The sequence below is a fragment of the Nycticebus coucang genome, chromosome 12 (assembly GCF_027406575.1).
Source record: "Nycticebus coucang isolate mNycCou1 chromosome 12, mNycCou1.pri, whole genome shotgun sequence".
Lineage (NCBI taxonomy): Eukaryota > Metazoa > Chordata > Mammalia > Primates > Lorisidae > Nycticebus > Nycticebus coucang.
The window spans coordinates 12,668,029-12,692,268 of NC_069791.1; the positions used below are offsets into that span (position 1 = coordinate 12,668,029).

Genomic DNA, 24,240 nt, shown 5'->3' on the forward strand with positions numbered 1-24,240 from the left:
TGGAAGGGAGGGTGAAAGCTATTTATATAGGGTGGTCAGAAAAGCCTCTAAAGAGACAGTTTTTGAAACGAGGTCTAAGTGAAATGCAACAGTAAGCCAAGACAAGCCCTGGGCACTGGGATTATAGGTGCGAGCTATCTCACCTAGCTCCCCACCTCACATTGGGAGATTTTATTTTATTTATTTATTTATTTATTGAGACAAGAGTCTCACTATGTTGCCCTGGGTAGAGTGCTGTGGCGTCACAGCTTACAGCAACCTCAAACTCTTGGGCTTAAGTGATTGTCTTGCCTAAGCTTCCCAAGTAGCTCAGACTACAGGTACCCGCCACAATGTCCGGCTATTTTTCTGTTGCAGTTGTCATTGTTGCTTGGCCCAGGCTGAGTTTGAACCCGCCAGCCTCAGTGTATGTGGCTGGCACTATAACCACTGTGCTACAGGCACCGCCATCAGTGGGAGATTTTAAGTAGCATGATCTGATCTACATTTTAAAAGATTGGTTTAGCTACTGTGTGGAGAGTAGACTGTGGCCAGGCCGAACTGGAATCAAGGACACCAGCTAGGGCTCAGCGCTCCCTTTTGACACATAGTGAGACTCTGTGTCAAAAAAAAAAAAAAAATTAATCAATCCAACTAAAGGAAGATTCTGAGCTGGAACTGAAATCATTCCTTCTTAGAGCCTCTACTAAAATCCCTACCACTCTACAAACTACCACTTACAAAGGATCAGTACTGGGATATATATTTGTTAATTCCTAAAAATCAATGGGGAGATGACAAATAACCCAATAACAAATGGGCAAAGATATACATGACTAGGAATTTCACAGAAGAGAGAACATGAATGGCCAATAAACATATGAAAAAATACTCAACTTCATTAATAATCAAAGAAATATAAATTCAAACCACTCTGCAATTTCATTTTATACCCACTAGATTAACTAAACACCTATTTAGTATCAATCTTTGGCAAGGATAGAGTAGCAACCAAAACTCTTATTTCCTTTGATGGTTTATAAGTATTAGAAAATAGAGATTAACTAGAAAAGTTGAAGCTGGCCAGGCACGGTGGCTAACACCTATAATCCTAGCACTCTGGGAGGCCGAAGTGGGTGGATTGCCTGAGCTCAGGAGTTCAAGACCAGCCTGAGAAAGAACCAGATCCCCATCTCTAAAACATAGCTGGGCATTGTGATGGGAGTTGTAGTCCCAGCTACTTGGGAGGCTGAGGCAAGAGGATCACTTGAGCCCAAGAATTTATGGTTACTGTGAGCAGTGACACCACGGCACTCTACCAAAGGTGACAAAGTGAGACTCTGTCTCAAAAAAAAAAAAAAAAAGGGCAGCGCCTGTGGCTCAAGGAGTAGGGCGCCAGTCCCATATGCCAGAGGTGGCGGGTTCAAACCTAGCCCTGGCCAAAATCAAAAAAAAGAGAGAGAGAGAAGGATAACGTCTAAAAGAAAAGAATGCAAAGGGCAGCACCTGTGGCTCGGGTTACACATCTTTCTGGAATGACTGCATATCATCAGGCCTGAGAGGGGGCATCCTGATAGAGTTGGCCATGCGGAGTAGAATCTATCTGGAACCCCCCACCATGCGTAAGAAGCGACTGCTAGACAGAAAGGTACTGCTAAAGTCAGACATCCCAACTGGTGACGTTTTACTGGATGAAACTCTCAAACACATCAAAGCAACTGAACCCACAGAAACTGTCCAAACATGGATAGAGCTACTCACTGGTGAGACCTGGAACCCCTTCAAATTACAGTATCAGCTAAGAAATGTACGAGAGCGAATTGCAAAGAACCTGGTAGAGAAGGGTATTCTAACCACTGAGAAGCAGAATTTCCTGCTATTTGACATGACTACTCATCCAGTGACCAATATAACAGAGAAACAGCGACTAGTGAAGAAACTTCAAGACAGTGTACTAGAGCGGTGGGTAAATGACCCTCAGCGTATGGACAAGCGAACACTAGCACTCCTGGTGCTAGCCCACTCCTCTGACGTGTTAGAGAATGTCTTCTCCTCTCTGACAGATGACAAGTATGATGTGGCAATGAATCGAGCCAAGGACCTAGTAGAACTGGACCCTGAGGTGGAGGGGATAAAGCACAGTGCCACAGAGATGATCTGGGCTGTGCTGGCAGCCTTCAATAAATCCTAAAGCCAGCAGGTGGGTTTCTCCTTTTCTCCCCTGCTGGCTAGAGACTGTCAGAGACCCCATCACTGAGTTTTGTATGATGAGATATTTTCATCCTTTTTTCTCTTGAATCAGGCTTATGATTTGGGGAACACAACTTCAGGGCTTCTTTCCCATTGACCTTTAAATCAAGCAGACTTGATTTCTTCCTTTATTTCCACCCCACATAGGTGAATAAACTGGGTGAACCCACACACATCCAATAAACATATTCTCCCAAAAAAAAAAAAAAAAAAAAAAAAAGAGAGAGAGAGAGAGAGAGAGAAGTTGAAGCTATTAATATCTTATAATCCAGCAGTTCCATTTTATACATATACCCTAAAAAAATTCTTAGCCATGTATACCAAGAGACATGTTCAGCAATATTCAAAGCAGAATTTATAACAGAAAAATCTAGAAACAAACCTAACTACTCATTGGCAATAAAATTAGTGATCAAATTGGTGGGTTATTATACATCAATGAAAATGAATAAACTACAGCTACCTACAGCAATAGGAACGAATCTTAGAAACAAAATGTTGAATGATAAAAAAGTCAAAGAAGTCTTGACTTTTTTAAACAGCATTACCTCCCTCTCAGAATGGTTTAAAATAGGAGAAAGGACAAAATAAATCATCATAGGTAAAAATGTGAAGAAAAACCAGGAGATGATTGATAAACATAAAATTTAGGAGTTCCATAGGAAAGAAATATGTGGAGTCCTTCGGTATTTGGGGTTTTTTATTTGTTCGTTCGTTTGTTTCAAGAGACAGAGTCTCACTTTATTGCTCTCAGTAGAGTGCCGTGGTGTCACAGTTCACAGGTCACAGCAACCTCCAACTCCTGGGCTTCGGCGATTCTCTTGCCTCAGACTCCCAAGTAGCTGGGACTACAGGCGCCCACCATGATGCCTGGCTATTTTTTGGTTGTAGTTTGGCCAGGGCTGGGTTTGAACCTACCACCCTTGGTATATGGGGCCGGCGCCCTACCCACTGAGCCACAGGCGCCACCCTTATTTCTTTGTTTTAATTTTAGACACAGAGTCTCCCTCTGCTACCCACACTATAGAGTTCAGTGGCATCATCATAGCTCACTAAAACCTCAAACTCTGGGCTCAGATAATGCTCTTACCTCAGCCTCGCAAACAGCTGGGAATAAGCACACAGCACCATACCAGGCTGACTTTAAAAAAATTTTTTTAGGGCGGCGCCTGTGGCTCAATGAGTAGGGCACTGGCCCCATATGCCGAGGGTGGCGGGTTCAAACCCAGCCTCGGCCAAACTGCAACAGAAAAACAGCCGGGCGTTGTGGCGAGCGCCTGTAGTCCCAGCTGCTCGGGAGGCTGAGGCAAGAGAATCACGTAAGCCCAAGAGTTAGAGGTTGCTGTGAGCCGTGTGACGCCTCAGCACTCTACCCGAGGGCAGTACAGTGAGACTCTGTCTCTATAAAAAAAAATTTTTTTTTTAGAGAGCCAGGTGTAGTGGCTCACACCTTTACTCTGGGAGGCCGGGGTGGGTGGATTACTTGAGCTCATGAGTTCAAGACCAGCCTGAGCAAAAGCAAGATCTCATCTCTAAAAATAGCTGGGCACTGTGGCGGGCACCTGTAATCAGGAGACTGAGGCAAGAGAATCAATTGAGCCCAAAAGTTTGAGGCTACTGTGAGCTATGATGTCATAGCACTCTACTGAGAGAGACAAAGTAAGACTCTGTCTCCACCAAAAATATATATATATATTTTTAGAGACAGGGTCTTGCTATATTGCCCACGCTGGTCTTAAATTCCTGGCCTCACTTGAACCTCCTTCCTTGGCCTACCAAAGTGCTGAGATTACTGGTGCGATGCACTGTGCCTGGCCTTTCAGTAGTATTGGTAATGTTTCCCCTCCCCCACATTGGTAATGTTTTAAATTGGGGGGTGTGGGCTGGGGGCGGTGGCTTACACCCTTAATCCTCTCACTTGGGAGGTCAAGGTGGGTGGATTGCCTGAGCTCACAAGTTCGAGACCAGCCTGAGCCAAACAAGACTTCATAGCTGTGAGCTGTGATGCCACAGCACTCTACCGAGGGTGACATAATGGAACTCTATCTCAAAAAAATAAATAAATATCTGTTGAATAAATGAATATTTATTATTATTTTTTTTTTTTGTAGAGACAGAGTCTCACTTTATGGCCCTCGGTAGAGTGCCGTGGCCTCACACAGCTCACAGCAACCTCCAACTCCTGGGCTTAAGCGATTCTCTTGCCTCAGCCTCCCAAGTAGCTGGGACTACAGGCGCCTGCCACAACGCCCGGCTATTTTTTGGTTGCAGTTTGGCCGGGGCCGAGTTTGAACCCGCCACCCTCGGTATATGGGGCCGGCGCCTTACCAACTGAGCCACAGGCACTGCCCATAAATGAATATTTATTACTTGTACTTTTTTTTGCCTTACACACATTCTTTTATATGATTCAAATATTTCATAAATTTATTTATTTATTTATTTATTTTTAGAGACAGAGTCTCACTTTGTTGCCTTCGGTAGTGTGCTGTGGCATTTCAGCTTACAGCAACCTCCAGATTTTGGGCTTAGGCAATTCTTTTGCCTCAGCCTCCTGAGTAGCTGGGATACAGGCACCCACCGCAAAGCCCGGCTATTTTTTTGTTGCAGTTTGGCAGGGGCCAGGTTCAAACCCGCCACCCTCAGTATATGGGGCCAGCACCCTACCCACTGAGCACGGGCACTGCCCAAATATTTCATAATTTTTTAAAAGAAAAGAAAAAACCTACTTTAATCATAGTGCCCCCAATGATTTATATTTTTTTTGGGGGGGGGATTGTCTCAGTCACCCAGTCACCCTGGGTAGAGTGCTGTGGCATCTTAGCTCACTGCAACCTCAAACCTGGGCTCAAGCAAGTCTCTTGCCTCAGCCTCCCAAGTAGCTGGGACTACAGGCACCCGCCACAATGCCCAGCTATTTTTTTTAGAGATGAGGTCTCGCTCTGGCTCAGACTGGTCTCCACCTGCCTTGGCCTCCTAGAGTGCTGGGATTACAGGTGTGAGCCACCGTGCCTGGCTCCCCAACGTTTTCTTGAGTAATACCCTTAAAGCACAAGTAATCAAAGCAAAATTGGACAAATGGGATCACATCAAACTAAAAAACTTCTGCACAGCAAAAGAAACGATCAACAAAGGGAAGAGACAACCCACAGAAAGGGAGACAATACTGCAAACTACTCGTCTGCAAAGGGATTAATAATTAGAATATAGGGTGGCACCTGTGGATCAAGGAGTAGGGCGCTGGCCCCATATAACAGGGGATGGTGAGTTCAAGCCCAGCCCCAGCCAAAACTGAAAAAAAAATTATTATTGGGGCAGCGCCTGCGGCAAAGGAGTAGGGCGCTGGCCCCATATACCGGAGGTGGCAGGTTCAAACCCGGCCCCGGCCAAAACCTGCAAAAAAAAATAATAATAATAATAGGGCGGCACCCGTGGCTCAGTGGGTAGGGTGCTGGCCCCATATACCAAGGGTGGCGGGTTCAAACCCAACCCCGGCCAAACTGCAACCAAAAAGTAGCTGGGCGTTGTGGCAGGCACCTGTAGTCCCAGCTACTCGGGAGGCTGAGGCAGGAGAATCACTTAAGCCCAGGAGTTGAAAGTTGCTGTGAGCTGTGTGAAGCCATGGCACTCTACCCAGGGTGATAAAGTGAGACTCTGTCTCAAAAAAAAAAAAAAATAAATAAATAAATAATAATTAGAATATATAAGGAGCTCCAACAACTCAATAGAAAAAAATCAGTCCAGTGAAAACATGGGCAAAGGATTTGAATAGACATTTGTCAAAAGACAACATATAAATGTCAAGCAGGTATATAAAAAAAAATCGTGACATCTTTCGTCATCAGAGAAATGCAAATCAAAACTACAAAGAAATATTATCTCACCCCAGTCAGAATGGCTTTATATATATATATATATATATATAATGGCTTTTATAAGAAAAAAAACAGGCAATTGCAAATGCTGTTTGAGGGTATGAAGAAAGAGGAACCCTCAGATACTGTTGGTGGGAATTACGTGAGCAGAACCACTATGAAGAACAGTATAGAGGTTCCTCAAAAAACTAAAAATGGAACAACCATATGACCCAGTAATCTAACTGCTGGGTATATATCCAAATTTAGGAAATCAGTATATGAAAAAGATATATGCACTCCCATGTTTACTGCCGTACTATTCAAGAAAGCCAAGTTATGGACTGAACGTAAGTGTCCATCAACAGATGAATGGATAAAGAAATTATGGTACCTATACACAACGGAATATTATATAGTCATAAAAAAGAATAAAATCCTGGTGGCGCCTGTGGCTCAGTGAGTAGGATGCTGGCCCCTATACCAAGGGTGGCAGGTTCAAACCCGGCCCCAGCCAAATTGCAACAAAAATTTAGCCGGGTGTTGTGGGGGGCGCCTGTAGTCCCAGCTACTTGGGAGGCTGAAGCAAAAGAATCACCTAAGCCCAAGAGCTGGAGGTTGCTGTGAGCCGTAACGCCACAGCACTCTACCGAGGGCGACAAAGTAAGACTCTGTCTCTCAAAAAAAAAAAAAAAAAGAATGAAATCCTGCCACCTGCAACACCATGGATGGAACCGGAAAACATTATGTTAAGTGAAATAAGCCAAGCACAGAAAGACAAATCTCACATGTTCTCACTCACATGTGGAAGCTAAATATTAAAAACAGTTGATCTCATGGAGACAGAGTAGAATGATGGTTACTAGAGGCTTGGAAGGGTAGCAGGGAGGGGGGATAAAGTGAGGACAGTTAGATGGTTAAATACTATGAACAATAATCGATAGCACAGCAAAGTGACTATAATCAACAGTAAGTTAGCGTATGCTTTAAAACAATTAAAAGGGTGGAATTGGAGCCAGGCGACGCGGTTCACACCTGTAATCCCAGCATTCTGCGCAGCCGAGATGGGTGGAGTCTCATCCTCGGTATAGGGGGCTGGCGCCCTACTCGCTGAGCCACAAGCTCCGCCCTCTTTTTTTTTTTTTTTGTTTGGAGACTGAGTCTCGCTTTATTGCCCCGGGTGGATTGCTGTGGTTTCATTGCTCAGAGCAACCTCAAACCCCTAGGCTCAAGCAATTCTCTTGCCTCAGCTCCCAAGTAGCTGGGACTACAGGCGCCCGTCACAATACCCAGCTATTTTTAGAGACGGGGTCTTGCTCTTGCTCAGCCTGGTCCGAAACCCATTAGCTCAGGCAATCCACCCACCTAAGGCGATTCTCTTGCCTCGGGAGACTGAGGCAAGAGAATCACCTAAGCCCAGGAGTTGGAGGTTGCTGTGAGCTGTGTGACACCACGGCCCCTCTACTGAGGGCGATAAAGTGAGACTTTGTCTCTAAAAAAGAAAAAAAAAAATGCCTCGCGCCCGTAGCACAGTGGTTACAGCGCCAACCAAAAAACTGAGGCTGGTGGGTTCGAACCCGGCCTGGGCCAGCTAAACAACAAGGACAACTGCAACAAAAAATAGTCAGGAGTTGTGGCAGGCGCCTGTAGTCCCAGTGCCGCCCCAAATGAATAATTTTTTTAAAAACATGGTACCCCGGCTTGGTGCCTGTAGCTCAAACAGCTAAGGCGCCAGCCACATACACCTAAGCTGGTGGGTTCAAATCCAGCCTGGCCGACAAACAACAATGATGGCTGCAACCAAAAAATAGCCGGGCCTTGTGGCAGACGCCTGTAGTCCCAGGTACTTGAGAGGCGGAGGCAGGAGAATCGCTTGAGCCCAGGAGTCAAAGGTTGCTGTGAGCTATGATGCCACAGCACTCTACCCAGGGCAACAGCCTGAGGCTCTGTCTCAAAAAAAAAGAAAAATGGTACCCCTTGATTTTTCTAGCTAGAAGTCATACTACATCCTCAACTCCTATTACTCATATAGCCCATTAAACCCTTTTGTATATTATATATATGTACATATCTTTCTTAGTGATTAATAATTGTTGCCTCCCTTCTATACCACTCACAATATGTAGCACAATACTTTGAGCATAGTAGATGTTCAGTAAATATTGACTGATTACTTGAAGTCACAAGAGACAAAGACAGACCAGAAAGGCCATGTCTATGCTACTTAATATGTATTTGAAAATAAAAGAGAACTTAGTAATCATCTAACTTTCCCTACATTTTGCAGATGAGAAAGCTGAAGTCTGGAGATTTTCTCAGTTACATAATTAATTAGTAGCATCCTAAAATCTAGACATCAGATCTACCTTCCCATCCTTAGCTTTTCACAATATATCACAATGACTTCTTATTTTCTATTTTATCTGCGTGTTTTCCTTGGCTTTGGAGGGAACTTCCAATGGCAGGGATCAAATCTGTTCGCATAGATACTTAATCCTCGCTTCCAGATAATATGTATGACACTGGGCAGTGCCTGTGGCTCAGTGGGAAGGGCGCTGGCCCCATATACTGAGGGTGGCAGGTTCAAACCTGGCCCTGGCCAAACTGCAACAAAAACAGCCCGGCGTTGTGGTGGGCGCCTGTAGTCCCAGCTACTGGGAGGCTGAGGCAAGAGAATCGCCTAAGCCCAGGAGTTGGAGGTTGCTGTGAGCTGTGACGCCATAGCACTCTATTGAGGGTGATAAAGGTGAGACTCTGTCTCTACAAAAAATATGTATGAGACATACAAATTTCTTCATACACATTCCAAGGAACTTAAATTCTTCCTCAGCAAAATCTTTTTAGGACACCCTTCCACCACCATCTCTTCCACTCATCCTGCTGTCAGAAACCTGCATAACAGTGATCCTTTCCCTTCCTTCATCTACTGTTTTCTTTTTCCAGAAGTAGGGAGGTCTACTGATGGCTTACAGTCCTGTGTTGGGGAGCTGATTTAGCAAGGGAAAGTAAAAAAAAAATCCATCAGTCCACCAGCCCATCATAGCCCAGGAGCTTGAAATTTAACAATCACAACTAAATACAGAAGCTCAAGGCTGGGCACCCATAGCTTAGTGTTTAGGGCGCCAGCCACATACACCAGGGCTGGTGGGTTCAAACCTTGCCTGGGCCTGCTAAACAAACAAAAAATAATAAAATAAAATAAAAAATAGCTGGGCGTTGTGGCAGGCACCTATAGTCCCAGCTACTGGGAGGCTGAGGCAAGAGAATCACTTGAGCCCAGAAGTTTGAGGTTGCTGTGAGCTGTGACACCACAGCACGGTGACAAAGTGAGACTCCATCTCAATTAAAAAATATATATATAGAAGTTCAAGATCTAAGAATAGTCTTTATCAACATGCAAAGGTACTACTTCAACGTGCAGAAAATTACCTGTTCAGCACAGAAAAAGAATCCCCAAAAGTTAACACCGGATAAAACATTAGAGATCATCCACTTTTCTTCCTGATTTTTCCAAATGAGGAAACTGGAGCTTTGAGAGATGAAGAAACTTGTACAGTTACCAACAAGGTGGTAGCAGGGCTAGGACTAGACTCCCAGTCTCCTGCCTCCAAAACAGCTATTCTTTATGTACTGGCAACATGAGCATCTAGCAAAACACCATCATAAAGTAGCCTCTTCCTAAGCCATCAGCAATGAAAAATATACTATTCAAATCCTGCCTCTTCTCTCTGGCAATATTTTCCTTGGCATTTCTTTCTGTGTTCTCTCTCTCTCCTCTGTTTCTGTGGATCTCTTTGAGATTTGAAACTGAACTATGTGTGGCATACCTGCATGATTCTCTTGATTTTTTTTCTCTAAGCTACTATTTTCCTGTCCAAAGGCAAACACGTATAAGGCAATAAGACTCTCTTGGTGACCTTTACGGAAAAGAATACTTGAAATTTCTATATGAGAGAAGCAGAATCTCCCTCCTAACCTATCCAGTCAATTAAATGAGTCTCTGCCCCCCACCCCCCCTTAACCAATCCTGAAAAAAAAAAGATCAATCTTATTTCTCCATCACCACTGTGCAGGAAGGCTGCTAACCAGTCAGAATCTGCCACTAGCAGTTATCAGAAAAACTGGCCAATCAGGCCAACCTTGTTACATGGTCTGGTAGGAAAAGAAAGGGACTGATTGGAAAGGATAGTTCTGGCTCCACACCCTTTCCTTCCTGGACCCCAGTTTTCCTTCTGTGAGACGACAGACCCTTTCCCCAAGTCCATAATTCACAGGAACCCTAGATCCTCACCTAATCTTCTCTTGGACCATCTTTTGTTGTTTTCAAATTCATTCCTCTTCTCAGATCCGTCCATCCACTTTTTGTAGTCTCACTGTACCCCTATGCATGTAATTTCTGGCTTCAAAACCTGTAGAACTGGCCCCCAGGATTCTCAGCTTCCCCACAAATCTCTACTCACCAGCATGTCAAACAACTTTATTTTGTATGATTTACATAGGTGAGAAAGTTTTTTAAGTGATAGTTGAATCTCTTTCATGAGATACCCTCTCAAGGGCCTTGCAATAAACAGTCTCCAGGGAGCAATGCAGAATTGGGTTGCAACACTCCTAACTATAATAACAAAAGTGATGATGATGGTGGTGGTGATGATGATGCTAGCAATTATTGAACTCTCACTGGATACCAAGTACCTTGCTAAAAGCTTCATGTACATTATCGCAATATTGGCTGTGGGGTGAGCACTATCATTATTCCCAATTTACATGGAAAGAAATCGATTTAGAGTGATTAAACAGCTTGCCCAAGGTCACACAGCGATTTGGGAACGGAGGATTGTCTGAATCCGGAGTCCTCTGTGGTATAGGGTTAGAGAGTATTAAATGTTGCGGGCTGTATGTAATAACTTTTAGGAGGAGCCAGCTTCTCAGCCCTGGTGGATGTGAAGCTGAGAGCCTTGTTGGCGGGATGGCGGGTGTCTAGGGACTTCAGGAGATAAACTCAAGTCCTTGCTAGCCTGTCGTCCATTCCCCCCCCCTCCCCGGCAGCATCTACACAGTATGTGGCCCCGCTTGGTACTTGGGTAAATACCTGTTGACTGAATCCCAAGGGTCCCTGTCCGATTCTCCACTTTCCCGCCCGCTCCAGGTGCAATCAACAAGCAGATGCGGAGAGAGATTTGGACATTTCAAGAAACCTGAGAGAATCCTAATCGAGCCGGAACCGTGAATTTAGGAAAGGCAAACCGTCCCCCACCCTTCTCTCCTCGCCCGCTTCTCCTATTTCTCCTCACTCCTTCCCCCTCCCTTTCAGGAGCTTAGGACCATAAAAATGCAGATGGAGGATCGGTGTGAAATAACGGGCCCATATAAATCCCTCTGCCGCCCGCCTGCAAGATGGATTGGCCGCATTGAAATTCCTCCGCGAGGATAATTAAACTCAGGGCCTCATCCGGGCAAAATTACATTCCTGTAATGGCGTCGCTCGGGGTCCCGGGAAATTGCTCCGCGGGCTTTCAGCAGCGGTTTTTATCGCCGGCCGGGGTGTGCCTGGCTGCGGCTCGCCTCTCCTCCGGGACCGTAAAGCTGCTGCCGTGATTTATCCTCCCCTTCTCCCAAATCCGATTAAATGGAGGCGCTCGGGGCCGGGCGCTGCGGGGCCGGGGAGCCGGGAGGGGCAGCGGGAAGGACGGGGCCAAGGAGGGGAGGACAAACGGCCCCACAGAGGGTGGCGGATTTGGCTTTATTTACAGCCGCGGCTTTCTTTTTATTTTTTATTTTTTATGGGGTTTGGTGAGCTTTTTCCCATCGTGCATTCAAGCACGATGCCGGGGTGGCTGAGGTTTGGAACGGGGTAGGCCTTGCTGCCTTCTTCCAAAAGGCAGGTCGGGTTTTATCGGGGAGACAAAGAGGCCTATCAGAAGAAATGACGGCCGGGAAGCCCCCACTTCCTTCCACCAGGGAAAGGGCACGACAGAGAAGACAGGGCTTTCAGGAGAGCATCTCCTGTGGGGAGCTGTTATCTCAACTCTTGTAGGTGAAACTTGGGCAGAGGCTCAGGCATGCCTGGGTGACTTCGACTGCTTACAGCAGTTTACAGGTACCCATTATTATGAGACTGTCCCAGGACTAGGTAAAGAGCTTTAGATCATACTTAGCCCCTATCTTCCAGCTCGGTGATGCTGGTTTTTTCATGGCTTATCATTGGAATAAGAACAAGGATAAGTGGGGGAAATGTGAGCCACCAGAAGCAAATTGGGCATTTTGCTGACTATTCGCCCATTACAACGGTTTCTCATGCAGTGATGCCAGGGCCCCCGCGTAATAGAAGGTAGGAATCCCAAGATTACACTACCATCTCCATTTTAGGTACTGAACCTCAAGCTGACTGTATGCTATTTAAAGCGAACTCTCAGTAAGGTGGGGTTTTTTGTTTTGTCTTGTTTTGTTTTTTGCAATGTGACTGCGCGTGCTCGGAAAAGGACGCAGCTCCCAGATCCCAAATGCCATGCACACCAAACCGCAGGCCACGTAGAGGATCGGCTTACTTGTGGAGTTGGCCTAGTTTCTGCAAGCGGTCAGCTCCGCCTGTAGTTTCTCCTCTCAAACGCCAGGTGGAGCAATTGGCTGGGTACCGCCACACAGCTGGCTGGCGGCGCTGTCGCGCCCGGGCCCACACTCCCACATTCAACTCTCTCTATCCGTGACCGACCGACTCGTTGGCCCGGGCTACGCATGCGCTGAGCTTTCCTTTCGCTATTCCCGCCCCCCCGCCCCTCTCTGTCTTCTCTGCACTGGGAGCAGGTAAGGCTTTGGGGCTTCGTACCTTCTCCGCGTCGCGCAGGCGCGCGGGGCACCCCACCTTGTACGGATGCTTTGAGGTCCTTACCTTGTTTACCCCAACCCAGGTTCTCGCGCCCTCCCTGGTTCCCGGTGTCCCCAGTCTTAGAACTGCCTCTTCCGAGTGCCGGTGACCTCCAACCGCGCGGGCCTGGCGCCATCTTGGATGTCTCGTGGGGTGGGGGTGTACCTGGGAGCTGGCCAGAGTCAGATCCTGGAGTGCTCCTTGTCACTTAGTCCGACCCAGCCCTTACAGACCCTCTTCTTTCAGATTGTCGCAATCCCCAGACTTTTCCCCTTCTGTCTGAGTTTTCTCCCCTTCATCCTGATTCTTGCCTTCTTTACTCAAGTCTCTAGACTTTGGCCCCAGGACACCTGGTGCTCCAAGCAAGTAATGGAGATAGTGGGTTGTATGAAGCCACCAATCCCTCTAGTCAGCACCCTTCAATTTAAAAAGTAGATCACGAATGTGGTAGAAGTGACCAGAGCAGCCAAAACTACCTTCCCTTCTGGCCGTCGCTTGCGAGAGCCAAAGCAGAGAGGCAAGTGTCTGTAAAACCACTGGTTGTTTTCCAGTACCTTTCTCTTACTTCCCTGACCCTGTGGTGGTGAGCTGGAAAAGATTTCCGTTGGAGACAGCAGGGCCAGAAGAATGGGTTAAGGCAAAGCATTGGACTCCACCTGACACTTTTACTCTCACAGGTTTATGAACCTCCCCATATTCTGCCGTTAAGAGGGAAAAAAAGGTTTAAGGATGGGAATGGTTAAGTTAGCACTCCCGTAGCTCTGACACATCTGCATGGATGAAGAAACCCATGATAAGCCTTGATTCTGGATAGTGCCTTTGCCCCAAGTTGTAGGCAACCATTTGCACACTGGACATGTTTAGGTGGCTGGTGGTAGGGTCTGCACTTTGTGCAGGCTTTCTTAGTTGCCACCCTTTTTTGTGGGCCATGCCAGCACTACATTAAACTCTTTACATATATTAATTGTAATGAGCAAATTTAATCCTTCTAAGAACTATATTTTACAAATGATAATGAGATCTAATTGCTTTGGGGGAAAGCCTTTTTCTAAAAGATTTAAAGAAGTATTGGATTTTGACCCAAGAAATCCTGAATATTGGGCAACAGAATTGGGTTAGAATTATATAAGAAGAAATCAGAGTTCTATACAGAGTGACATGGTGTGTTCGTAGGAAAAAGAAAATGGTTGTAGACAGGACAAGAGTTGAAGACACACATTAAAAGTAACTAATATCCTAGGGCGGGGTGTGGTGCCTCACACCTATAATCCTAGTACTCTGGGAGGCGGAAGTGGGTGTATTGCCTGAGCTCACAGGTTCAAGACTAGCCTGAGCAAGAGCCAGACCCCATCTCTAAAAACAGCTGGGTGTTGGGCAGCCCTGTGGCTCAAAGGAGTAAGGCGCCAACCCCATATGCCGGAAGTGGTGGGTTCAACCCCAGCCCCAGCCAAAAACTGCAAAAAAATTCAGCCAGGTGTTGTGGAGGGTTCCAGCTACTTGGGAGGCTGACGGCAGGAGGATCACTTGAGCAAGAGTTTGAAGTTGCTGTGAGTAATGACACCACAGCACTACCAAGGGCAACAAAGTGAAACTGTCTCAAAAAAAAAAAGTAACTTAAGATTCTAAATTCAGAAGTATAATACACCTGGGACAATTTGAGTTCAATTCATGTATATGGAAGTGGCAGTTTGACAGTTTTAAGCATTCGCTAAGTATTTCAGCCTATGGCCCGTAAGAAAGCTTGTTAACACATTGCTGACCAGTCACAAGTTACTTAGAAACATGGATAGTTTCTAGATAAAAAATTGCTGGCCAAAAATGTGTTAAAAGGGAGAGAATCAAATGGCTGGGTGCAGTGGCTCATGCCTGCAATCCCAGTACTTAGGGAGTTGGGTGGCTGAAGCAGGAGGGTCACTTGAGGCCAGAAGTTGAGACCAACCTGTGAAACATAGAGATCCTGTCTCTAAAAAAATGAAATAAAAAACTGGGTATCATGGTAGGTGCCAGTTGTCTCAGCTACTTCGGGTGCTGCGGCAGGATTCCTCCTCCTCCTGCTCAAGCCTAGGAGCTTGAGATTACACAGTGAGCTGTGATCAGGCCACTGTACTCCAGTCTGGACAATAGAGCTAGACCCGTCCTGCTTCTCCCCTTACCATAGTTTTAAGACTATGGTTTAAAGATGGTGCTACTATAGTTAAGTGTGCTTCTACCCTTACCATAGTTTTAAGACTATGGTTTAAAGATGGTGCTACTATAGTTAAGTGTGCCTAATTATCATTTGGGAAATACAGAGCACTTGGGCCTTATCCCCAGAGATCTTGACCAGGAAGGGCAAAAATGGTATATGTTAATGCATATACCACCCACATTCCCAAATAATTTTGGTTTAGGTAGGCTTCTCACTAAACTTGGAGAGACCTTGACTTTATGTCTTTAACTTGCTCTCTCTTCTCAGTTAAGTTCAGTACTACCAACTTAGAACCTACAGAGTGCCAGGACTTGTTTAGATCTTGGGGATACACAGTTTAGTACTCCATAGTATGATGGTGGAAACAGTTTAGTAGCTATTGCTAAACATAGAGTTCCTCCTTGATCTGCTTCATCCTGTGAATTAGGGTAGAAAATTGAAGTGTTTTGAGGAATCATGTACTTTGAGGTAATTCATTAAAGATTGCTGCAGATCTTCTAGTATCTTGGCAACAAATATCTTCCAAGACTAAAGGCTCTTAGTCTTTATTTATTTTTATTTTTTATTTTTTTTGGCCGGGGCTAGGTTTGAACCTGCCACCTCCGGCATATGGGACCGGCGCCCTACTCCTTGAGCCACAGGCACCGCCCGGCTCTTAGTCTTTAAAGCACAACTTTTTAAGGCCAGACAATGAAGTCCTGAGAAGGGTTCTTTCTGAATAAAATCAGAAAAACTTAGGCAAAGGACTCTCTGGAAAAATTCCTTTGACAGCCTCAAATCATGAGGCTAAAGAAATGGTTCTAAAGATGGTACCAGGTGACTACTTATTCAGACTAGGGGAAGTCGCTAGATTGTAAGGAAATCATGGAAGTTGTGTGACATTTCTGGAGGAAAATTATGACTTTAGGGTTTTAATTCCACCTGTGACCTTAAGCTCAATCATCCCATTCTCTAGACCAGTTAAGCTTTCTAGAGCACCTTTGGTTCTAATAAGGATGTAGTTTAGTGAGCAAGGACAATGTTTACAATACTTCTTCTGTAATTCCAGCTTTCCTGCCAAAGCCCCCCACCCCCGAAAATGTACGCCTGCTCAAAGTTCATCTCCACCCCTTGCTTGGTGAGTACCTACTTTTTCTGTGATAGTTTTAAAGTAGGTGCCAATCTTGTCTCTTCCTTGCTATCAGACTTTGTTTTCACAGCTAGACAAGAGGAGGGGGAATGAGATTCTTGGGAGGGAAGGCACCATGCTGTGTAGCCTAACAGGAAAGTGATTGCTAGATGCTCTAGATGCTCCTTTGCCCCATAGCCCTAAGCAGCCAGTTAACTGCTCTTATCCACCCATCTTAGGTATAGATAAGAATTTAAACCAAAATTAGGTTATTCCTGATACAGAAACTATGTTCCTTGTAAACTGGAAACCACCCAGAGGTGGTAAACAAAAAGTAGATTATATAACTTAGGCCAAGCATGCACTGTGTGTAGGATCTTGTCCTGAGTAAGCCATAGCTAGGAGTTCTTTTTGGTATTTAAATTTGGGTGGGAAACTAAAATACACATAAATACATATTGGAAAAATCAGAAGGAAGAGCATGGAAAAAATTAAAATATCTGTAGTGCAGACAGTTGATTCATCCATAAGTTTAAAAGGAGTGCACCTGTGGCTCAGTGAGTAGGGCGCCAGTCCCATGTACTGAAATGGTGGCAGGTTTGAACCTAGCCCCAGCCAAACTGCAACAAAAAAAATAGCCAGGCATTGTGGCGGGTGCCTGTAGTCCCAGCTACTCAGGAGACTGAAGCAAGAGAATCGCCTAAGCCCAAGAGCTAGAGGTTGCTGTGAGCTGTGATGCCATGGCACTCTACCGAGGGCAACAAAATGAGACTCTGTCTCTTAAAAAAGAGTGATACTATTAGTGCTGTTAATAGGTACCATTTATTGATCACTTACCAAGTGCCTAGAACTGAGTTTACCAGTTTGTATATATTGTAATCTCATTTACTCTTCAAATCTGCCCTGAGAGGGCCGGTGCCTGTGGCTTAAGGAGTAGGGCGCCAACCCCATCTACCAGAGGTGGCGGGTTTAAACCCAGCCCCAGCCAAAAACAGTAAAAAAAAATAAAATCTGCCCTGAGAGGTATTGTTCCCATTTGATAGATGAGAATGCAGGCTTAGAAAGATTTAAGTGACTTGCTGGGCACGGTAAGTCACGCCTGTAAATCCCAGCATTGTGGGAGGCTCCTTGAGCTCAGGAGTTCAAGGCTTGTCTTAGTGAGAGTGAGACCCCAACTCATGAAAAAAAATGGAAAAACCCAGCCGGGTGCTGCCGTGAGCACCTATAATCCCAGCAGCTTCAGAGTCTGAGGCAGCAGGATGCCCATGCCCGAGTCTGAGGTTGCAGTGAGCTACAACACCATTGCACTCTGCTCGGCGCACTGAGTAGAACTCTGTCTCGAAAAATATATATATATATATTTTTAAGTGACTTGTCCAGAGATCACACAGCTGATAGGGAGTTAAGATTTGAATGTTGGCTGGGTACAGTAGCTCACACCCACCTATAACTCCTAGCATACTGGGAGGCTGACGCAGGAGGATTGTTAAGAGTTCAGGGAGTTTGAAACTAAGGTGAGCAACAGTGAGCTCTCATCTGTACTAAAAATAGAAAAATTGTAGCCAGGTATTGTGGTAGGCACCTGTAGTCTCAGCTACATGGGAGCCTGACGCAGGAGGATTGCTTGAAGCCAGGAGTTTGAGATTGCTATGAGCTAGGCTGAGGCCAGAGCACTGTAACCTGGGGCAACAAAGTGAGACTGTGTCTCAAAAAAAGATATGAATGCCAGTCTGTCTAACTCTCCATGCTGGCTATTAACCACTGTGCTATCTGTTTTTAGAGGTACTGGCTTTGTGGTTAGTCAGAAAAGGCTACCAAAAGGAGATAAATTTTGAGCCTGGAACTTTGCGCATATTTTCCAGAAGGGTGTGTTCAAGGCAAGATGCCCAGTTGTGGGCTTCCTTCTTGTGGGCCTGCCATTACTGACACAGTTGGTCCCCAACTTAGTTTAACTTAAGAGTTTTTTGACTTTATGATGATACAAAAGCGATATGCATTTAGTAGGAACCATACTTCTAATTAAGAATTTTGATCTCGGGCGGCGCCTGTGGCTCAGTGAGTAGGGTGCCGGCCGCATATACCGAGGGTGGCGGGTTCAAACCCAGCCCCGGCCAAACTGCAACAAAAAAATAGCCGGGCATTGTGGCAGGTGCCTGTAGTCCCAGCTGCTCTGGAGGCTGAGGCAAGAGAATCGCGTAAGCCCAAGAGTAGAAAGGTTGCTGTGAGCCGTGTGACGCCACGGCACTCTACCCGAGGGCGGTACAGTGACACTCTGTCTCTACAAAAAAAAAAAAAAAAAAAAAGAATTTTGATCTCTCCCCAGGCTAGTGATAATGCAGTATAATACTCCACAGCGTACTGTGCTGCCATATGATTTTGCCCAGCTAATGTAAGCATTTTAAGCACATTTAAGGTTAGGCTAGGCTAAACTCTAATGTTTGCTAGGTTTGGTGGATTTGAATGCATTTTCAACTTCTGGTGAATTTATCCAGACATAACCCCATGATAAGTTGAGGGAAGTATGTGTGTACGTATGTATCTCCTTTGATTAGTTAAGCAAATGTTTCTGAGGCTTAGATTTCTTACTCTCAAGGGCTGTAAGAGGCTATTGCAAGAGTAGATAAAGTAATCCCTTATGGCCCCAAAGGAAATAGACTTGCTTCCCTTAAAGCAAAGCCCCAGAAGCAAGAGAAATGATGTGGTTCTTGAATCCAGACTTTGCTAAAAGTAGGAACTAATGATCTAAGATTCTGATTTAAGGGTGAGAATGGAAAGGGCATCAGAGGAGAGGAGATCCTTTCTGATGAAGTCCTTGACCTTCCTGCCCTTGCGTCATCCCTGCTAGGTCAAGAGCACCTCTCAGCTGCTGAGCCGACCACTGTCTGTGGTGGTGCTGAAACGACCAGAGACACGGACACGAACAGATGAGGTACCTTTCTGTTCCAGTTGGGACTGTGGCTTTGGGGTGAGGACTGGGGAGGGTTACCTGCCAGAACCAGCAGGGGGAGTACTCGGGACACAGACTAAAATTAGTGAAGTGTAAAGGCCATTGGCTTTAGGTGGAGATGGAAGACAGTTTTAAGACAACGTGTATTCTGGTGCTCCAGCTTTTGCCAGCAGCAGCACAAGCCCATATGTGCTACTGCGAACTTGGCCTACTGACTTCAGTTGGGAGTATCTAGTCTCAGGAAGATGGATGATCTTAGGGCACCAGAAATTGGCCCAGGGCCTCAGTTTAGGCCACACCTGAATTGTGAAGGCATTTGAAGTCTACCTCTTGCTTTAAAAGATTCTTTGCTAGCATTTGAGAGTTTCCAGGGAGTTAAATGATTTTCCATTTGAGGGAGAAACTTCAGGATCAGACAGCATAAAGGGTTTTTAAGTTTCCAAAGCAAGGGTTTCCAAAAAAACTTTACCCTCTACCTGCCTCTTCTTCACAGAACCTCAGCATCTTGGCAGCCTCACGTTCCCTGGCCTCACTTGTCCCTAGCCGCAGCTTCCAAACCAGTGCTGTTTCAAGGGACATTGACACAGCAGCCAAGTTCATTGGGGCTGGGGCTGCCACAGTTGGTGTGGCTGGCTCTGGGGCTGGGATTGGAACTGTGTTCGGGAGCCTCATCATTGGTTATGCCAGGTAAGATAAGTTAGACCTTCCCCTGGCTCTCTATGCTTTCCAAAGGTCTGGGCAGAAATATTTGAGGGTTGGCCAGGCACGGTGGCTCACGCCTGTAATCCTAGCACTCTGGGAGGCCAAGGCAGGTGGATTGCTTCAGCTCAGGAGTTTAAGACCAGCCTGAGCAAGAGCAAGACCCCATCTCTACTAAAAGTACAAAAATTAGCTGGGTATTATCTCAGCTACTTGGGAGGCTGAGGCGGGAGGATCTCCTGAACCCAGGATTTGAGGTTGCTATGAGCTAGGCTGTTGTCATGTCACTCTAGCCTGGGCCACAGAGACTGAGTCTCTGAAATAAAGAAATATTTGGGGGTCTGTATACTATCCTGTATAGTAGTTATTAGCTACATGCAACTATTTTAAATTTAAATCTTAATTAAAAATACATGCAATTTAGGTTTTTAGTCACACCAAATTTTAAGAGCTTAGGAACCATATGTGGCTAGAGACTACTGTATTCAACAGTGTAGCTGTAGAATGTTTATATTGTTGAAGAAAGCTCTATGGAACAGCTTTGGTGTAGACCAGAGATTGGCAAACCAAGGTCAATTTTTGTGTGGTTAGGCTAAGAATGTTTTGGGTTTTTTTTATTTTTGAAAGGATTGTTTTGTTTGTTCAGTTTTGACACAGAGTCTCACTCTGTTCCCTGGGCTAGAGTACAGTGGTGTCATCATAGCTCATTGTAGTCTCCAACTCCTGGAAAGGTTCCTTTTGTCTCATCCTCTCAAGTAGCTGGAACTACAGGTATCTGCCACCAAGCCTAGCTAAATTTTTTATTGTTTGTAGAGACAAGGTTTTGCTATTGCCCAGGCTTTAAAGATCTTTTTTTTTTTTTTTTTTTTTTTAAGGTAATACAGCCCATACCTGGCCCCCATGGCCTAAAATATTTACTATCTGGTTCTTTTTTTTTTTTTTTTTTTTTTTTTTTTTTTAATGTTGGGGATTCATTGAGGGTACAATAAGCCAGGTTACACTGATTGCAATTGTTAGGTAAAGTCCCTCTTGCAATCATGTCTTGCCCCCATAAAGTGTGACACACACCAAGGCCCAGGAAGTGGAAGACATTATTCTTAGTAAAGCATCACAAGAATGGAGAAGCATGAATCCTATGTACTCAATTTTGATATGAGGACAATTAATGACAATTAAGGTTATGGCGGGGGAGGAAAAGCAGAAAGAGGGACAGAGGGAGGGGGGTGGGGCCTTGGTGTGTGTTACTATCTGGTTCTTTACAGAAAAGTTTGCCATCCTGTTCTAAAGCCTCAGTGAACGGAGTGGCTTACTATTTTGGGGAGTTTGTTTGTTTGTTTGAGACAATCTTGTTCTGTTGCCCTGAGTAGAGTGCTGTGGTGGCAGTGTAGCTCACAGCAACCTCAAACTCTTGGACTCAAGTGATCCTCTTGCCTTAGCCTCTCAAGTAGCTGGCAAAATGCCTGGCTAAGTTTTCTATTTTTGGTAGAGACGGGGTCTCTCACTCTTGCCCAGTCTGTTCTCAACTCCTGAGCTCAAATGATCCACCTGCCTCGGCCTCCGTAAGTGCTAGGATTACAGGTATGAGCCACTGGGCCTGGCCCATAGTGACTTACTGTTCCCCATCTCTGGGAATTTCCCCTTGTCACTCCTGGGAAAACTGGCTCTACAGCCAGCCCTTGCTACCTGACACCTGGGACTGTTTAGTCTCCACCAACTTTGGACAACACAATGTTAGAACTGAATTAATCCTTAAGAGACCAGCAAGTTCTCTTAATGTCTTTGGGGAAATAGGTGTTTTTTAGGATGTGTATTTAAAAAGAATTCTGTATCCACAATTCTGTTAAAAGCTGGTGGTGCTTTACCTTAACCACCAAGACTTCCAGAGGTGTCAGGTTAAAGGAAATAACAAATTATATATTAAATTTCAAAGTTGGAGGTAGACCCTTTTTTTTTTTTTTTTTTTTTGCAGTTTTTGGCCAGGGTTGGGCTCGAACCCACCACCTCTGGCTTATGGGGCTGGTGCCCTACTCCACTGAGCCATAGGCGCCACCCGAGGTAGACCCTTTATCCTGTTTTAACTCATATCATAAACCCCACAGACCCATGTGTAGCTTTTCTTTTTTTTTTTTTTGTAGAGACAACGTCTCACTGTACTGCCCTCGGTAGAGTGCCGTGGCGTCACATGGCTCACAGCAACCTCTAACTCTTGGGCTTACACCATTCTCTTGCCTCAGCCTCCCAAGCAGCTGGGACTACAGGCACCCGCCACAACACCCGGCTATTTTTTTTTTTTATTGTTGTTGCAGTTTGGCCAGGGCTGGGTTTGAACCCGCCACCCTCGGCATATGGGGCCACCCCCCATGTGTAGCTTTTCAAAGCCTAAACTCTTGTACTATTTTCAAAGGAGAGAATGTAGTCTGTCCCTCAGACTCTTGTGTCCTCTGGAACAGTGTTTTCTAATTGTGTTCTATAAAGCCCTGAGATTCTGAGGATGTGCTCAGAGGCTGCTTTAGAGAACCAAACAAGCCTTTAAAATGTCCCACTTTTGTACCATTGCAGTTTAGCTTTTATATGTTTGCTTTTGGGGGGTCATGCTGCTTGAAGTGTGACAACACTGCTCCAGATAGACTCTTGGTTTGGATGCTTCGCCATCCTGTTTGGATTCCAGATATTATTAAGTATCCAGGCTGATACTTAATGGTAATGATAACTTAGCACAAGAAAAGGTAATGATTTTTTTTTAACCACTTTTTTGTTCTTTTATCAGAAGATAGTGATTGTCCCTGGGCCATGTACAGAGTTATAGATTGTCCACTCACTATCCACTCACTGCTCACTCAGTCCCTGTGGAGCCCTTGATGCTTCAGGACAAGGATTTGGGCATGAACATGATGGTGTCATCCCGAAAGGCTTTTTTTTTTGGAGACAGGCTCACTGTGTTGCCCTCAGTCGTGTGCATGGCATCACAGCTCACGGCAACCTCAAACTCTTGGGCTTAAGCGATTCTCTTGCCTCAGTCTCCCAAGTAGCTGGGACTTACAGGCACATGCCACAATACCTGACTATTTTTTGTTGTTTGTTTACTAGGCTCGGGCCGGGTTTGAATCCACCAGCCCCGGTGCATGTGGCCAGTGCCCTAACCTCTGAGCTATAGGTGCCAAGCCTGGAATGGCTCTTTAAATAAGACCATCTTGAAGAGGGGAATTCTCCCTGAGTCCACCTGAGATGTTTGTTCTTTTCTTTGTGTGAACTAGAAATTCAGTCTTTTCTCCTCTTCTTCCAGGAACCCTTCTCTGAAGCAACAGCTCTTCTCCTACGCCATTCTGGGCTTTGCCCTCTCGGAGGCCATGGGGCTCTTTTGCCTGATGGTGGCCTTTCTCATCCTCTTCGCCATGTGAAGGAGCTGTCTCCACCTCCCATAGTTCTTTCTCCCGTTCTCCTCTGCCCTGTGTATTCCTTTCCCATACCTCCCCAGGCAGCCTGGGGAAAGTGGTTGGCTCAGGGTTTGACAGAGGAAAGGTAAATAAATACTGTATTAATAAGATGTTTCTTGAGTCTCCTGTGTATATTTCTTGGCACAGTTGGCTGAGTGCCTTGGTGAGAGTACAAGGCCCAGGGGGTGGTGATGGATCTAAACACAATATGGCTCTGCCTGGACCCACTTGTTCTTAATTCTGTTGCAGTAAAACTTTATTCAAATACACACAGCTCTCCTTTTTAATAATTTTCACCTAGCTTGGCTTGCTACTTGCCTTGGAGGGTGGGGGTCAGTAGCAACTTACAGTGCTGGCTTAAAATGTCGATTAATAGGCTTTCTGTCCAACTGTCCTGGCTTAAGCCCTCGTTGTCACCCACCTGGTCTATTTTAATAACCTCTTCTGCTTCCAGTCTTTTCCCTCTAGCATTTATTGCTGTCCACCATTGGCAGGTGATCCTCTTTAAACATAAGGACTAGTTTGGTCAGTTACCAATTCAGAAACAAGTCTGTTCTCAGCTTTTTTTTTTTTTTTTTTTTTTTTTTTTAGTTTTTTGGCCGGGGCTGGGTTTGAACCCACCACCTCTGGTATATGGGGCTGGCGCCCTACTCCTTGAGCCACAGGCACTGCCCCGCTTTCTCAACTTTTTTATTATTCCTATACACACTGCCCATAGTGGATTATTTGCCTTTTTTTTTTTTTTTTTGAGACAGACCCTCAGGCTGTCACCTTGGGTAGAGTGCATCACAGCTCACAGCAACCTTTAACTTCTGGGCTCAAGCGATTCTCCTGCCTCTGCCTCCCAGGTAGCTCAGACTATAGGTGCCCACCACAACGCCCGGCTATTTTTTGGTTGCAGCTGTCATTGTTCGGACCT

General features: G+C 45.4%; 2 protein-coding genes and 1 long non-coding RNA gene across 4 annotated transcripts in view; 2 read left to right on the top strand and 1 right to left on the bottom strand.

Moving 5' to 3' along the window:
* Positions 1–13,074, bottom strand: part of LOC128560874 (uncharacterized) — a 47,971-nt gene extending 34,897 nt beyond the window's left edge. The window contains exon 1 of the long non-coding RNA XR_008373169.1: positions 12,970–13,074. This is a non-coding gene — a long non-coding RNA (uncharacterized LOC128560874). The remainder of the gene's footprint in view (positions 1–12,969) is intronic.
* On the top strand, positions 1,501–2,419 carry LOC128560865 (Golgi phosphoprotein 3-like). The gene has a single exon (XM_053554441.1). The coding sequence runs from the start codon at positions 1,565–1,567 to the stop codon at positions 2,168–2,170; it is 606 nt and encodes a 201-aa protein (XP_053410416.1). The 5' UTR covers positions 1,501–1,564; the 3' UTR covers positions 2,171–2,419.
* ATP5MC2 (ATP synthase membrane subunit c locus 2) lies at positions 12,829–23,431 on the top strand. Of its 2 annotated transcripts, none has more exons than XM_053554444.1 (5): positions 12,829–12,884; positions 16,182–16,250; positions 19,087–19,170; positions 19,682–19,875; positions 23,171–23,431. In XM_053554444.1, the coding sequence occupies exons 2-5, from the start codon at positions 16,212–16,214 to the stop codon at positions 23,283–23,285; spliced, it is 432 nt and encodes a 143-aa protein (XP_053410419.1). In that variant the 5' UTR covers positions 12,829–12,884; positions 16,182–16,211; the 3' UTR covers positions 23,286–23,431. The 2 variants fall into 2 exon arrangements, with proteins under 2 accessions (XP_053410419.1, XP_053410418.1); XM_053554443.1 differs by lacking the exon at positions 12,829–12,884 and adding an exon at positions 13,294–13,462.
* Positions 23,432–24,240: the final 809 nt, after the last annotated feature.